This window comes from Kryptolebias marmoratus, linkage group LG22 (genome assembly GCF_001649575.2).
Source record: "Kryptolebias marmoratus isolate JLee-2015 linkage group LG22, ASM164957v2, whole genome shotgun sequence".
NCBI classification, from domain to species: Eukaryota; Metazoa; Chordata; class Actinopteri; order Cyprinodontiformes; family Rivulidae; genus Kryptolebias; species Kryptolebias marmoratus.
Window position 1 is genome coordinate 14,587,956 of NC_051451.1, and position 14,832 is coordinate 14,602,787.

Genomic DNA, 14,832 nt, shown 5'->3' on the forward strand with positions numbered 1-14,832 from the left:
CCTTACATGATTCATATCTGCCAGGAAACGATGCATTTTGTTTTAACACCGACTCATATTTGCATTTCTCAGATACTCAGAGAACATCTGACTCACCTCCTGCTCCAGCTGCTCCAGGCGTTTACTAGAGATCTTCAGCTCCTCCAGGTTACGCTGTAGAGTTTGATTCTCCGTTTCGACCTCCTGCAGCTCTGCCTCGAGCTGCTGAATCTTCTTACTGCTGTTCTCTAAAGCCTTCTGCAGGCGCTGGTTCTCTGTATCAAGGCCCTGGTAACTCACCTGGAAGAGGCAGAGACGAATTAGAAACTTAAAATGATTCACAAACTAGTTGTCTTGCTCTATGACGCCATCATAAGCCAGGTGTCGTGTATTGTTCTTATAGGAAATGTGATAAATGAATAAAATCCAAAAGTGTCTATAAATACAGAAGTTGTATCTGTTAAGGCCAACTTAGCAAGTAAACGTCAAAGGTGCTCAGTAAAATTAGACATACAGTAGATCAATATACCCATAGATGTATTTATGTCTCGTTTCACAGTTCTTTAGTCAGAGAATACCTGGTAATATCTGGTAATACCTCTAATCTTTCTGTCTTTTTGGACGAGGCTTTCAGCAGCTCCAGGCTGCGTTTCAGCTGGCTCCTCTCGCTCTCCAGCTCCCGGTTCTCAGCTTCCAGCTGAGCTGCCTTCGCCCCTGCTGACCGGAGAGACTCCGCTGAGCGCCGCAGCTCCAGGTTCTCCTGCTCCAGCTGGGAGTTCTCCTTTTCTAAAGCTTCCAGCTGGAAGGCCATGTTCTTCAGAGCATCCAGTTTCTTCTTCAGACGACGGCCCTCTGCTTCCAGCTCAGAGTTCTCCTTCTCCAAAGAAGACACCTACGTTAAGAAAAAAGCAATGAATTACGGTGAGAAGACATGTAGGCAAAGTTTACTGAAACTGAATTATGTGCAGACACTGACTGACAGAAAATAAAGGGTGCGGTTAGAAAAATAGAAAAATGTAGGAGACCTTTTCACAGGTGATCCCAAGACTGGCAACTTTCTTCTGCAGGCTTTCGTTTTCTCGTTCCAGCTTCTGAATCTGAATCTCCAACTCCTCGGCTCTCTCACCTTTCTCCTTCATTACTTCGAGCTCTTTACCTGCATTTAAGTAAATTACTCTGTTTTACACACAACCATCACTGTGATCCTTTGAAATTAAAAAATACAAACAAAACCAGAAAAAAAAGTCTAAACTAAAAGGTCTTCTTTTACCACAAAAAGCACAAGTTAACATGCCACTCACGGAGCTGTTTTCTTTCAAACTCCATCTTATTCAGCTTGGCGGTGGTCTCACAGATGGACTCGTGAAGAACACGGTTTTCCTTCTCCACGTCTTTGACACGGGCCTCCGCTCCCACCTGGCAGCGCTGGCGCAGGGATGATACAGTTTGGCTCAGGTGCTTGTTCTCCTGCTCCAGACCTTTAAGCTGGGAAACGGACAGAAAGCTTTAATAAACATTTAAATTCAAGTTTAAAGTGATTTACATAAATTCATGTCACATGCGAGGTTGTTCATTTTTGTCAAATCAAACAAATCTAGACAAGATTTGTAACATTAGGGTAAAAAACTTAAAACATAAAAACAGAAAGGCATTAAAAGGGCGCTGCGATGCCTCCATCTGATCATCGTGCGTAATCAGAAAAGCACAGCAACATTAGTTACATCTCATTATGTTTACCATCAAGCCAATAGAGAAGCTGACAATCTGAGCGCACAAAGTTTCATTTGCTTTTCCTCTGAAGCTCATCAAAGCTAGAGTTAATGAATCAAAGATGTCAAATTTGATTTAAACAATTATAAAGTCCCTGCAGAATGCAGCGAGCGATGCGCCTCATCAAGAGATGAACAGACACCTTTGTACTCCATAAAATATCAGCAGCAATTCCACTAAATACTTTTTGGAGCTAAATGAAACTAAACTGCAGCTCTCCTTCATCAAATGTTTTAACCGATCAGTAATAAGGGTGTGTCACATGCATCACTGTTTCAGCTAAATACTGGACATCAAACAAAGACAAAATGGTTTAACAATAATGTTAAATACTCAGATTAAGCCCTGTATCATTTTAAGTGTGTCTCCCTGTCTGCGGGTGTGTGTACCTGTCTCTCCGAGTTTTCCCGCAGCGTCTCCAGAGTTTTCTCCAGCAAAGCCTTTTCCTTCATCAGATCCGTACTCAGTGACTCAGCACTGCGGAGTGACTCTCTGTCTGCTGTCAGCTCGCTCTCCAGCTGCTCCAACTACAAAGAGAAAAAAAAAAAGATTTAAAGAAACACTAATGTTGAACTATTTTTACAATGTTTCAAAACCATGATTAGTCTTTATATAGAAAACTGATGAAAGCTCAGGTTAAATGTTTTTCTTGTTGACTTGAGATTTGTGTGTCTAAATACCATCATAGAGTTGCTTTATCATTTCAGCTAACTGATAAAAAAATAAAACGTTTCTTTGGAAAATTTAGCTTAATATTCCTGTTTGCAGTTAACCTTCCTGCAATCTTCTGTTATTAAAAAACATGATTTCAAGTTTCACATGATTTGGGTTTCAAAAACCAATTCACATTTAAAAAGCACTTTTTCAGTCAATAATAAAGAAATTGACATTATGTCCTTTTTCAGCACAAAGACAACTTTAAAACAAACCACCACCAAAAACTAAGGTTACACAGAGCCTCTGTCAGTGGTCCAATATTTAATTTCCCTGCATTAAGGTGGGTTGGGCTGACCCCTGGGCTGAAATTAATTAGCCCAAATGAGCAGCAAACCGAGGGGGCGGGACAAAACAGCTGTCAATCATTCTGTACCACGCAAGACAATGGGCTGAACAGGGCTGTAAAAAGTTAGCCCTTTGGAAAGACTGAAATTTTCTCAAGACTGTTTGGTACCAGTTTTGCTGTAAATATCACAAAATGTGATACAATATTTTTAATTTGTGTTTATTAGGTATTTGACTGTAAACACCAGGGAGGACTTGGCCCGACTAGCTCACTTATACCAGCCATCCCTGGCTCGGAGTCTCCCAGCATCTGCTTTCACATTTAAATGTGCTTTGGTTTAAGTCCCCAAGTCACTCAGAACTAAATTTCCCACCTTGAATTTTCTCTTTGTGGGACACAAACAAATTTATCCTATTTTGTCCAGAGGGCAAAGAGAGTCTTATGTTTCTGAAAATAGCTGAGAAAATAATGGGTGTGCCAGTGTCAAAGAGAGAGAGAGAAAGCAGTGCAATGTTGCCTGGATTTACAGCTTTGCTTTCATCCTCCTTTCCACCCCCTTTTATCCTTTTTCTCTCGTTTTGTTTCCTCATCGACACTGTGAGAAAAGGTCTTAAGCCAAGTGCTTGGGCAATATATTATGGAGCAGAGCTGGAGCAGTATGCTAATAGCGATGATCTCACTGTTGAGGGGCTATAATTTAAAGGAGTCTTTGAGGAGATTCAGTGTTGGCAATCTTCTAAAACTACACAGAAATTCTGATAAGATGCTCACAAGCTTCAAAGCTAAAGCTCATATTATAGTTGAACTATAAAATTTAAAACAGTAATGGATGCCCGCTGCTTACTTTACGGTTGAGTTTCTGGTTTTCTTGGCTGAGTTTGGCCAGTTGTGTGATGGCATCCTGGCTGGCTGTTCCTCTGAGATCCTCCACCGTCTTCTGCAGGGCCTGATTTTCTCTCTCCAGTTTTAACAGGCGACTCGAGGTCAACTCGTTCACCTCCTCGCCCAAAGATTTCTGTGGGACTGAATCAATTAAAAAAAACTGTGTTTAAGCACAGCGCAGACACATCTTAGCTGCTACTACTAGTCTTTGTGTCTAACAAGCAAAAATATCAATTAGTCCATGACTCTATGATTGAACTTTACAAGTCTTAATTCCTTTAAAGCACCTTTTAACAAACACCCACTCAACATGAGGTCTTTATCCAGATCTCTGGCTAGCTAAACCTCTTAACAGCTCGTATAATCCAAACACACAGCTTATCTTTGTGGAGCCACTGAATATTAATTACACCACAGGTCTTAATCAAGCGGAAAGAAAACCCCAGTAGAGGCTGGCAAATGCAGATGGGTGACAGGATTACGGTTCAGTGACCGAAGCCAGGTCTGTCTGCCATCTGTAGCCCCCATCCTGGTCAACTTGGGTGCCCACCACTAGGCTTGCATTTCTCTCACTTCTTTCTGTGTTCTACGTCTTCCCCATAATTCTTGGCTTTTCTTCTCACCGTCAGCCAGCTCCGGTGTCTTTGATAGCTGCTCCAGCTCCCAGCCCAAGTGCAAAGACTCATCCATGCTCTGTTTCTGGGCCATCTCCAACACAAGATTCTCCTCCAACAGCTCCTCCATTCGCTTACGGTCCAGGTCCCGCTCCTGGACAGGAAGGATTAGTAAGTTTAAAGGTACATAACTACTAAAATAATTGTTCACGTCTCTACCCCAAAAGCACCGTCTCACCATCTCTAGGTCGTGCATCTTGGATTTGAGTTGCAGATTCTCTTTCTCCAGGAGGTGCAGTTTGTCAGATCGGGTCCTGCTGGCGTCCAGTTGCTCCCCCAGCATGGTCTTTGTCTCCAAGAGAATCTGGTTGTCCTCTTTCAGCTCCTGCAAAGCCAACAAGACGGGGTCAAACAACACAAGCAGAAAAACTACAGCTAGCACAAAATTAGCACAAATGTTAATATGCAAACTAGTCATGGCCACATTATCCTAATTGCTTTTAGCTATCATTTTGCTACTTTAAGCTTATTTTTTGTTGGCTCCCTTCAGCCTTTGTTCTGCTTGTTTGGACTTGAACAACCTAGTTTTATCTTCTTCATTAAATTTCAGCAAAGTCATTCAGTGCACAGCATTCACACTCCATTTTTGTAGAAAAGTTATGATCAGTTATGGATCAGCTTCATCCAGTTGTGTGTTTTTGTACAAATTTATATACATGTCTGACCAATATTTACTTGCCAATTTCTTATTTTTTAAAGATTTGCTCTGAGGATGTGCGGTTGCGTACCTCAACTCTCGCCTTGTAGAACTCGATGTCATGAAGCCTCTCCTTGTATCGGCCGAGCTCACTCTCCAACTTGTCGACACGTATGGCTTTCTCTCTGAGGGCGTCCAGCTCGTCGCGGTAGGCCCGAGCCAACCGAGCATCCGACAACAGATGAAAGCTCTGCAGGAGTCCACAGACAAACAAAGAGCATGAGTGTGTGGCTCCATACAGCAATGACTGAAATCATACGAGAAAAAACAGATGTACAGTGGTGCTCCAGGACCCACAGAGTCAGACAGGTCATCAAGCCTGTAATCTTTTATGAATGGTATGTTATTTAAGAATAACACATGTATTTATTAGCACATAAAACAGATTTAAAAAACAGTTTTCACAAAAAGCAAACCCACTCCATCCCATCCTGGGCTCAATCCAACTTTTCCCACAGCAGTTTAGTGAGATCAGAGCTCAATCCAAATCAGAAGCCATGCGAGGCTGCAGCTCGACTAAAAATAGTGTGAATAGCCCCTAATGAGCTAAATCACCCACTAGCTGATTAAAGCCTGGCAGCGATTTAGAAACAAAGTACTTAAAAACAAAAAAGAAGAGCAGGTGGGGAGTCATTGGAATGGTTGTGCGTCATGTGCATGTCGTTGTGTTCGAGCGGCTGTGATTGGTGACCTCTTGCTGAAGTCTCTTCAGCTCCACCTCCATGTTCTCCAGCTCCTGCCTGGTGTCCAGAAGCTGCTCACTCTTCTCCTCTCTGCAAAAGCAAACAAGGATTAGGAAGAGGAAACCAACAACAACAACAACTTGGATGAATGTCTACAGTTGATTAACTTTAGGAGTCAACCTGATTCAAGATGGCTGCCACAGCTAATCAAGCCTAGAAAACACAACATATTTTATAGATACTGAGCACGGATTGGGCATACTCTGAGCACCAACAAATCACACGAGAGCAAAATATCTCATGAACTACTGGATGGATTATAGTAAAACTCTCAGAAAGTAATCATTGGATTCCGATTTACATCTGATTAACTTTTGAAGTCAACCAGATTCAAGATAGCTGTTGGTGCCAATTAATCTTGGCAAACTTAAAAATGGCTATAAACCAGTTCATTTGACAGATACTGAGCTAGGACTTAGCGTGGTAGTTGCTGAGAGTCATCCCTGACATATACTTAAAGAGACAACAGTTTGCACAAGATCTTTGTTTAAAACTTTAGTATGTAAGGCGTGAGGGGATATGCATTTCTTAAAAGAATGCTAGTTTAATTTAAATTTTTTTTTACGGCTGGTAATAAAAAATAGCATGGAAAATATCCCACTTAGTCTAAAAATACTGTGACTCATTTGGAAAAAATAAACAAAAACAGAAATTGGCAGCTCCTGTATTGATTGACATAATTTCCTACATAGTCAACAGTATGTTGTTTTTTTTCCTCTCCTTAATTTGGCTGCCTCATGTTTCTCCCACTCATGAAACAAAAACCAAAAAGAAAAGAAAAAAAACCCTGGCTCAATCATTAGAAAACTCTTGTGACTAGAGCTCACATGAAGCAAGTATTCCCCTGAGGCTAAAACGGTTCGTCTGCCCTTACTCAGGAGAGAAACAATTACTAGAAAAACAAGAGAAGTTTTAATACCAGCTTTTATTTTTCTCTACATAAATGCTGATGTGTAGTATATGTATGAATGTTGATAAAATAGAGCAGCTTGGTGTTTACAGTCTCCAGGTTTGTACAAATTTTCCAGGCTCCAACTGCGATGCATTCCTGAGATTCTGCTTCTGTGTGTGTGTGGGTGTGTGTGCATAAAACCGCTCTCCTGAACATCTGATGGCCTATTTGATTACAGCTCTCTGGAGTCTCCCAGTACATTTCAATAAGGAAATGCATCCTATTGTCACATCTTTTTATCCCTCCACCGATCATTCATCTCGTGCTTCCTACCGCAGTTAGTTTGGAAATTTAACAATTTCAAAGCAGGATGTTGTTTTACGCTTACTGCTTTCTTTTCCAAACAGTAAACCTCCTCCTCTCTATGCAGCTCTCGCATGGAAGATAATCTTTGGTCTCACACCGTGGGTTTATCTTGCTGTGCTGCTTATTAGGACTCACATTTCAAATTTAAGGCTACGTCGTCAAAAACAGCTGTGAGATACTGAGCAATTTCACACAAACAAAATTTATGACATTCACCTGCAAGTTGCTTAGCTCAATAAATTCTACAGTGAGAAATAAAAAAAAAATAAAAAATAAAAAAGACCTTTATCCATGTTAAAGAAAACGGCGGTAAAAATATTGTGTGTTAAAATATTCCAGACTGGTTTAACATTCTGCTAATTTGCTGACATTTCAAAACAGCTCAATAAGCTCAGTTTTAATATTTGGACATGTCTGTATTGATCTACTGACATTCAGTGAGAACTAACTTGTTGACATACTCTGAAGGTTTATGAATAACTAATTATCTTTAATGATTTACCATTGTTGAGATATTTACAAAACTTTTTTTTCCCCCTCAAATGAGTTTAAAATCATATCTGTCTGCCTTGAATGAGCGGCTAATTTAGAAATAAAAAAACAGTGAGCTGATTTTGAAGGAATAAATAGCATACGAGGTTTTAAAGCCAGTGTTTTCTGCTGATATCATCAGTGTGTGTCTGGGCAACAACAAGGAACAAAAATAGCAGTTGAGCTGCAGCCACTTTACCAGAAACATTAACAAATAAACCACTGTGGGAACTGCAGAGCGTACCCTCCGGCTCTGACCTGATGTCGCTCTGATACACTAGACCACACAGAAGACACACACAGATCCACATCTGTATGCACAGACATGATCCGAGCTTGGATTTACTGTTACAAACAAACATAATTCTCCTCTGCACTGAAGAAGCAGTCAGCATGTGGCCGAACGTTGAAAGCAGACTTGAAAGTTTTGTTTTGTTTCTTGTGCATCTCAACAATAATTGTCTTTCCTGTTTAGGGCTACTGAAGATTTAATTGTAACGCAGGTCGGGAAAGTGTCAGGGTGATGTCCTCAGTGATAAATGTCAATCCTTTAACATGTAAATCCTAATGAATTAGGGTCACTTAAAGTAAAACGTTTTCCATTTGACCAAGCACAGGGCGACCTGCACTCCATTCTGACTTAGAAAGAAATACAGCAGTTAAATAGACATAATTTACTTTGCCCTCACACAGAATAAAACAAAACATGATATCCTGCAGAACAGAGGGAGAGGATGTTGAAGCTTTCTGCAAGACTAAACACAACTCACGACCTTCAAAAATCACAGACAGCAACATGCTCAGACTTTAAACCCTGCATGATCTGTTACTTCTTTCTTATGGTCTGATATGAATGGTAGCTATGCAGGCACCTTTGAAAAGCTCGTTTTCTTTTGTCATGTTTAGGAATTTGATACTAAGATGGATAGACTTCCACTTTTTTCAAAGTGTTCTGAAAATCCTTCTGAACTAGAAGTGCACATTATCTGACTTGACCCAGATCTCTAAACCGTGATAACTTCAGCAACGGCACAAACTATTTTAGAGACAATCCCTGCAACACTCATCTAAAAATCAGCAGCAACTCCAAGACGCCAGGCAGTCTGTTAATATAGATCATTTTTGTCTGAGGCTGACAAACTTCCTCCTTCCAAAGAGAAGCAAATAAAGTCAGATGGTCCCTCTCCTCTCTCGGTTTATCTGTCGGCCATTAAGCGCTTCTCTAAGAGTTGAATGCAGCGCTTTAAAAAGGAAGTTGTATTATTCATAAACAGAGTTTATCAGGCCTATTTAAAGCCTGGGGAAGCAGCTTTATTCTCATGTGTGTTTGTGGAGGGCAGAGTGTGACGTTGAAACAGCAAAGTTTAAAGAGAGCAATGAAGTTAGAAAACTTTTCCACACAAATGTTGTTTTACAAGTACACTGGAGCCCCGTTTAGGTCAAAACCTCACACCGCTGTAAACACCAGAGCTGGGAGATATGGTTTTTGGATTTATTACCATACACAATATAGGTTGACATTTTAACAACTGCTCTAAATCACTGTATTAATGTTAATTCAACCTTGTAATGTATAAAAATCTAGTGGATTATTAGTAATTTGCATGAAAATGGAAAAAAAAAACATTGAATAAAGTTTGATGTTACCCAGGCAGGTGCACTTATAAGCTGTTAGGTCTTCCTTCTGTGGGCTGTTTTTAAGGACCTTTAGAGTTATTTTTGTGTTTGCTAAGGTTAATAAGCTGCAGTGGCCATCTTAAATCTTAAATTGGCAAGAAAGTGCAAAAACTGGACTTTCTATAAAGTCCAACTTCTATCCTTTATTCTGTAAACTGTATTCTAATGCAAACCTAAGATTCCTCAATTAGTAATAAATGTGCAGCATAATAAAAGGACAGAGACCAGCATCCTGAAATCTTCACAATTTAAATTAAACGCCGTACAAATAAAGAAGCTGCAAGATTAGAAGCCATCGCCTTATTTCAGTTCCCCAAAAAAACATGTCTATTCTTGAACCTTTCTGCCTCTACCAGGCCCCTTTACTCGCCCCATTTAAATAACTGCTGATCTAGCTGATAAGACTGCGGGTCTTACAGTTCCTGTCGGAGGCGCCTGATTTTGGCCTTGGCATCAGCCAGCTCCACAGAGAGGTGCTGTCGACTTTCTGTCCTTCTCATGCTGGGGGAGTCACAGGGAGACTGGGTGGCACAGGGAGCCAGTGGAGACAGCTGCACACAGTCTCTCTCCTGGGTGAGCTCCACGATCGTCTGAATAAAAGCAAGAAAGAAGAAAAAAAAAGTGCACAGGTGAAAGTGCTGTGGGAATGAAAGGCAACTGGATCAGCTGGTGGTTTAAGGAAGGGACCAGGATATACTCAAAGAAGGAGAAGATCCACATGTTTAAAACCAAAGCAGACTAAATGTTAAAAAAAAAAGTCAAAAGCATGCTTTAAAGTAAGAGGTACACAGAGCCTATTTTGATCCCCTGCTCTTGACAGGAAATGGGATTTTAATTGAGAGCGGCTGAACTATCCAATGATAATCTGGAGGCTATTAGAACCTCCTTACCAGCACCCGCACACAAAATCAGCGATATCAGTAACGGGGATCTGCACCCCACGGGTTGGAAACTCATTTAATGACGCATACAGTCCAAGTAAAACACACCCCCACCACCAATGACAGTTAACAGTTTCAGGCCTTCCTTCCTGAGGCTGCTCTTTTGTGGTAACAGCACCAAAAAAAAAAAAAGTTTCCACACTACAGTGCCAGAAACAGCCCATGATTTTCATTACCAAATCTTCCTGTGAAAACATAAAAGATATTGTGAACAAAAAAGAAGCTATTTATACACTGCACGTCATTACCTCCAGCTGCGTGTCCCTTTCATCCACCAGGTGTTTGAGGTGGAAAGCAAGATTTCTGGATAGGCTGTCCAGATCCTCGGGGGGCATTTCCCCACTTTCCAACCACTGCAGGTCCACCACGTTCTCCTGGTTATGAGTCACCTGAAATATATATTGGATTCTTAAAATTGTATCCAAGTAAAAAACCATGTAACTATTCACCAAATGGAGGAGAAATACCTCTTGGATGTGGGATGCAATAGCAGCTTTGGTGTCAAAATCCAGAGTCTGGATGCGCTCGATGTACTCTTCCTTCTTTTCACACTTTAAAAAAAAAAAAAAAAAGAGGCAATGTGAAGTTATGATTAGAACAGACCAAGATGGTTCACTAGGATCACAGATATAAAGCGACTTAAATGCTGTTGATTGCTTGTGAACTTGCTTGGTTCCCACGACCTAAATTATACACAGATCCAGTATATCACGTGTTGAAACAGACTAAACTCTTCTCTTACCTGGACAGCACATCCTAGAAGCAGCAGCAACAGTTTTTTCATCTCCTCCAGACCTTGTTCTGAAAGAAAAAACAGAGCAAATGTTATGACTGAAGGAACAAAACCCTAAAGTACAACTGCGTATAAATCAAGACGCGATCACTGAACAAAGTTTTTTATTTTATGGCTGATAGGCGAGTCCTGTTTTAAGGTTACATTTTCTGGCATTCTGTTATAACAAGTTTAATGTTTTGTTTTTTTTTTGTAATAATCTAAAGTGAAATTGTATAACTCAAGCTTCACTACAAACAGAAAATTATATAAGAAGAAGAAAGTTACATAAGTCGCCTTTAACATGCAACTCTGCGCAGTGTTTGGTTAAATTATAAGTTTATTAGATCACAGCTGGAAAATGAGTTTGGCTGTAAAAGCAGGGACAGGTTCTCTGTCTTTCCCACATTTACTTCCAATTAGCTAAATTCTTAGGTTGTTACAGTTTCCTCCTATAAATCCCTCCCCTCTAGATCCAGTTTCAGTGTTTTCCACGGTGTAGTCGGCTGGCAGGATGAACTTCCAGCTCTCTTCCACATGTCGGGACACAGAGTCATAAACTGCAGAAACCTACAAACAGCTGTCTGCCTGCTCAACAGGCCTCAGCTCATCTGGGGGATTTAGGACTGAACAGCAAAGCAGGTGGTGTGTGCGTGTGTGTGTGTATGCATGTTAGAGTGACTAAGTGATATGGAATAAGCAATTACAAATTTGTGTGCGTCTGTATCATCACTGTATGTTTTGTATTTGAATCAGGGTGTGTGAGATAAGCCCGGCTCATGATGCGGCCGAGGGAGCAGTGAGTGCCAAAGTTCTTCCGGCTGTAATGATAATAAATCCAGCTTAGTGACAGCATGCTTTCTGCGCAGGGTGGCCTGTTTGCATGGTTCTTTAACAAGTCAATCATCAAGGCAGGAGCAGCTGAAAACAAAAGTCTGATCCAAAAAATTTGAACACAAGATTTAACAAAACTACTGAAAATATCAATAAAAACACTTAAGCCTTATATAAGAAATTGTGATTTTTTTTTTGCCATTTGAAAAAACACCACCAATGCAAGGCGTTAATATAAAAAGTAAAACTTTGACCCAATTGGGCTCAGTTCGCTAAAAGATTTCAAATTAAACTTGTTGAAGTTTAACTTTTATTATCATTATTATTTCATCATACAGCACTTAGAGCTAATTTTGGATTATAGCTAACAAAAACTTAACATCTCCGCAGCAGCTGCCTCTCTCTTCTGCATTTGATTTTTCTCTGAAATTACTCCAACTCCTATAGTTAATATTTGTCTTTGGAAATATTGTTGCAGTTGTGTTTGTGCCAATTTTCAGCCAAAGGAAATTGGTTTGCTTTGCTTTTCTAAAGCTCTGAGAGAGGCTTTCCAGGCTTTAGGTCAGCCACAGCAGCTCAACTAAAAACATAAGCCACTAATATTAAGATATTTTGGCAGAGGAAACGTAGAGGCCAAGGTTTGGGAATTTCAAACATGTTCTTCCTTTTCCTTACCGCCGTCACTTTTCATACAAACAACAATGGTTGCGTACAACTTTAAATGACTGCTCATGTGAGATTACCATCATCATTACTCAATTATTGAACCCCTTCCAATGACAGCCAAGATTTAACACAAAGGAGTGTTTGTATCAGGTCAGTAAAGCTATGACGGGATGTTAATCATGATACCACAAGATTTAAAAAGAAAAAAAAAGGATGTGTAGCACTTGTTTTCATATTTATTGCAATTTTTGAAAGACCTCATCCCTACTTTTACATTTTATCTCAAGTAAATATCTATAATAAAAACATTTTTATCAAATAAGCATTTTATTCGCCATCATGGTGTGATTTTCTGCATTTTCAGGGTGGATTCTGAAACAATATAGGGTCAGTCTAACACAGAGGGAAGATGCGGTATGTCTGAAATAATCACCAGCACCTGCCCAGATAGTAAAAGAATTAAAACATTTCAAAAGAGAATATAAGCAGATTTGGGTCTAGAAGGGTGGCAGCAAGTAAAACTTAATTCTCAAAGCTGCAGGAATTAACAATACTCTATTACAGCTATAGGAACCTATTTTAGTCAGGGAGGGGATTTAGTTCAGCAAATCTACTGGAGCAACCCGGGAAAGATAAGGAACCACACAGGATAAATTATTTATAAGGTTTGAAAGGAAGAACAAGAGGGAGAAGCAGCAGGAAGGAAAGATGAAAGGAAAAGAGAGACAGAAGAGGGAAAGCACCGTGAAGCACGAGGGAAGATAATAGAAATACAGAAATCAAATGAGCAACAGAGCGGCAAGGGGGAGGCAAAGAGGCAAGGTTGAAAACAGAAACGTCCGTCCATCCAGGCTTAAAGGATGTCCCCCACTAGTTCTATCCATCCACCCATCCTTCCTTCCTTCCTTTAACACAACTATACATCATCTGCACCTCCAAAGTCAATCTGAAGTCACAAATCTAAGTCTTCCTTTTTTACCCACCCCGTTTCATCCTGTTGGCAGGAAACAGGAGGTCAAAAGGACAGTGACTAACCCTTCACTTTGCAATGCCATTGTTAATCAGACGGTGAGGATGGCTGGCGGGGTGGGGGTTGTGGTCCAGTTCTCTCTCTCTCCTGCCTTGATAAATAAAGCCATTAAGGACGCAATGACTTTATTCTTGATGAAGCTGGTACACGCAATCTGAAATTTCACTGTTTTTTACAAGCTTAGATAGCAGAGTAATCTGATATAGTTTGATTATTCTAGGACGTTTGTACTTTGTAAGACAAGATACTGTGGCATCAAAACCACTCTGTTGTCAGTTTCTGCCACAAAAAAAAGCAATGCACTTGACCTGGACTGCTCTGATATAAGGAACAAAGAACAGTTTACTGTAAAATTTGTTTATCAAACGGGTATTCCTCAAATTCTGTTCAGTGTCTAGTTCTGCTCTTTCTGTTATCTTAGAAACACTGCTCTCAGCGATGCACTTCAAACAGAATGCTCAAAACTCAAACATTTACAAAGAACACAAGTTTATTCACCATCAGCCATCATACCAATAGTTTACAGAGAAGAAAATCACTACATTCAAAGGGTTTGCTTACCCTAATGAAACTAGCATTCCTTGGACAAATGCCTATCACCCACCTCCATGCAATCAAACGTTTTAAACAAAGATTTAGCATGATCTGCTAGTGCTCGGTCTTGGGATGACTCTCAGCTACTACAACACATTCCAGCTTCATATCTGTAAAACCAACCAAATTAGAGCCACTGTTGTATTTTTATGGTTGATTAGGTGTAGGTGCCAGCTTTAATCGAGCTGACTCCAAAAGTTAAGCTGTAGGTGTACATCTGAAGATTATTTTAGGAATTTCATTAAAATAAATCCAGTGGTTTGTGAGATTTTTTTTATTTATTTTTTTGCTAACAGACAAACAGGATTGACTTTGACAGTTAATGCAAACGTTTTACACAAAGATGTTGCACAATCTGGTTATGTTTGCAGCCAAGACTTGGTTACACATATTGTGTTTTGGGGCAAACTATATTTAAAATTACAACAATCTTTTAACAAAGCTGAAGTCAAATCAACTACTGATTGGCCAGTATAATAGAAAACAATTTTGCCAATCAAAAAAAAAAAGAAATAAATTACAACTGATAATTTGCAGATTTACAACTTAAACTATGTTCTCTGCAGCCACAGTGACTAAACACCGCTCACGAGCACAAGAGACTGTGCGTCTGTGCAGCTCACTGAGCATGTTTATGCAAGGCAGCCGAGGCTAGCTCAGAGCCTTCAGGGGGTACTACAGTGCATTCTCACTGTTCACCGTTGTGGAGACACCCCTCCCCCACTCGCCAACTAAACGCACACGTGCATGCACTCACACACACGCCGAGCTGTCCCCGACC

At 40.2% G+C, this 14,832-nt stretch overlaps 1 protein-coding gene across 9 annotated transcripts in view; it reads right to left on the minus strand.

The window, feature by feature from the left end:
* Positions 1-14,832, minus strand: part of LOC108244314 (girdin) — a 55,506-nt gene that overhangs the window by 17,666 nt on the left and 23,008 nt on the right. For all 9 annotated transcript variants that reach the window (XR_005232654.1, XR_001808922.3, XM_037973585.1 and 6 more), the window contains exons 5-18: positions 10,898-10,956; positions 10,623-10,706; positions 10,404-10,544; positions 9,632-9,804; positions 5,697-5,778; positions 5,037-5,195; positions 4,487-4,633; positions 4,258-4,402; positions 3,597-3,775; positions 2,139-2,276; positions 1,281-1,464; positions 1,005-1,135; positions 578-871; positions 97-279 (exon numbers count right to left, since the gene is read on the minus strand). Coding sequence is in view for 7 of the 9 variants with exons in the window: in XM_037973585.1 (XP_037829513.1) it covers positions 97-279; positions 578-871; positions 1,005-1,135; positions 1,281-1,464; positions 2,139-2,276; positions 3,597-3,775; positions 4,258-4,402; positions 4,487-4,633; positions 5,037-5,195; positions 5,697-5,778; positions 9,632-9,804; positions 10,404-10,544; positions 10,623-10,706; positions 10,898-10,956 (2,099 nt within the window). In the remaining 2 variants the exon portion in view is untranslated. The remainder of the gene's footprint in view (positions 1-96; positions 280-577; positions 872-1,004; positions 1,136-1,280; positions 1,465-2,138; positions 2,277-3,596; positions 3,776-4,257; positions 4,403-4,486; positions 4,634-5,036; positions 5,196-5,696; positions 5,779-9,631; positions 9,805-10,403; positions 10,545-10,622; positions 10,707-10,897; positions 10,957-14,832) is intronic.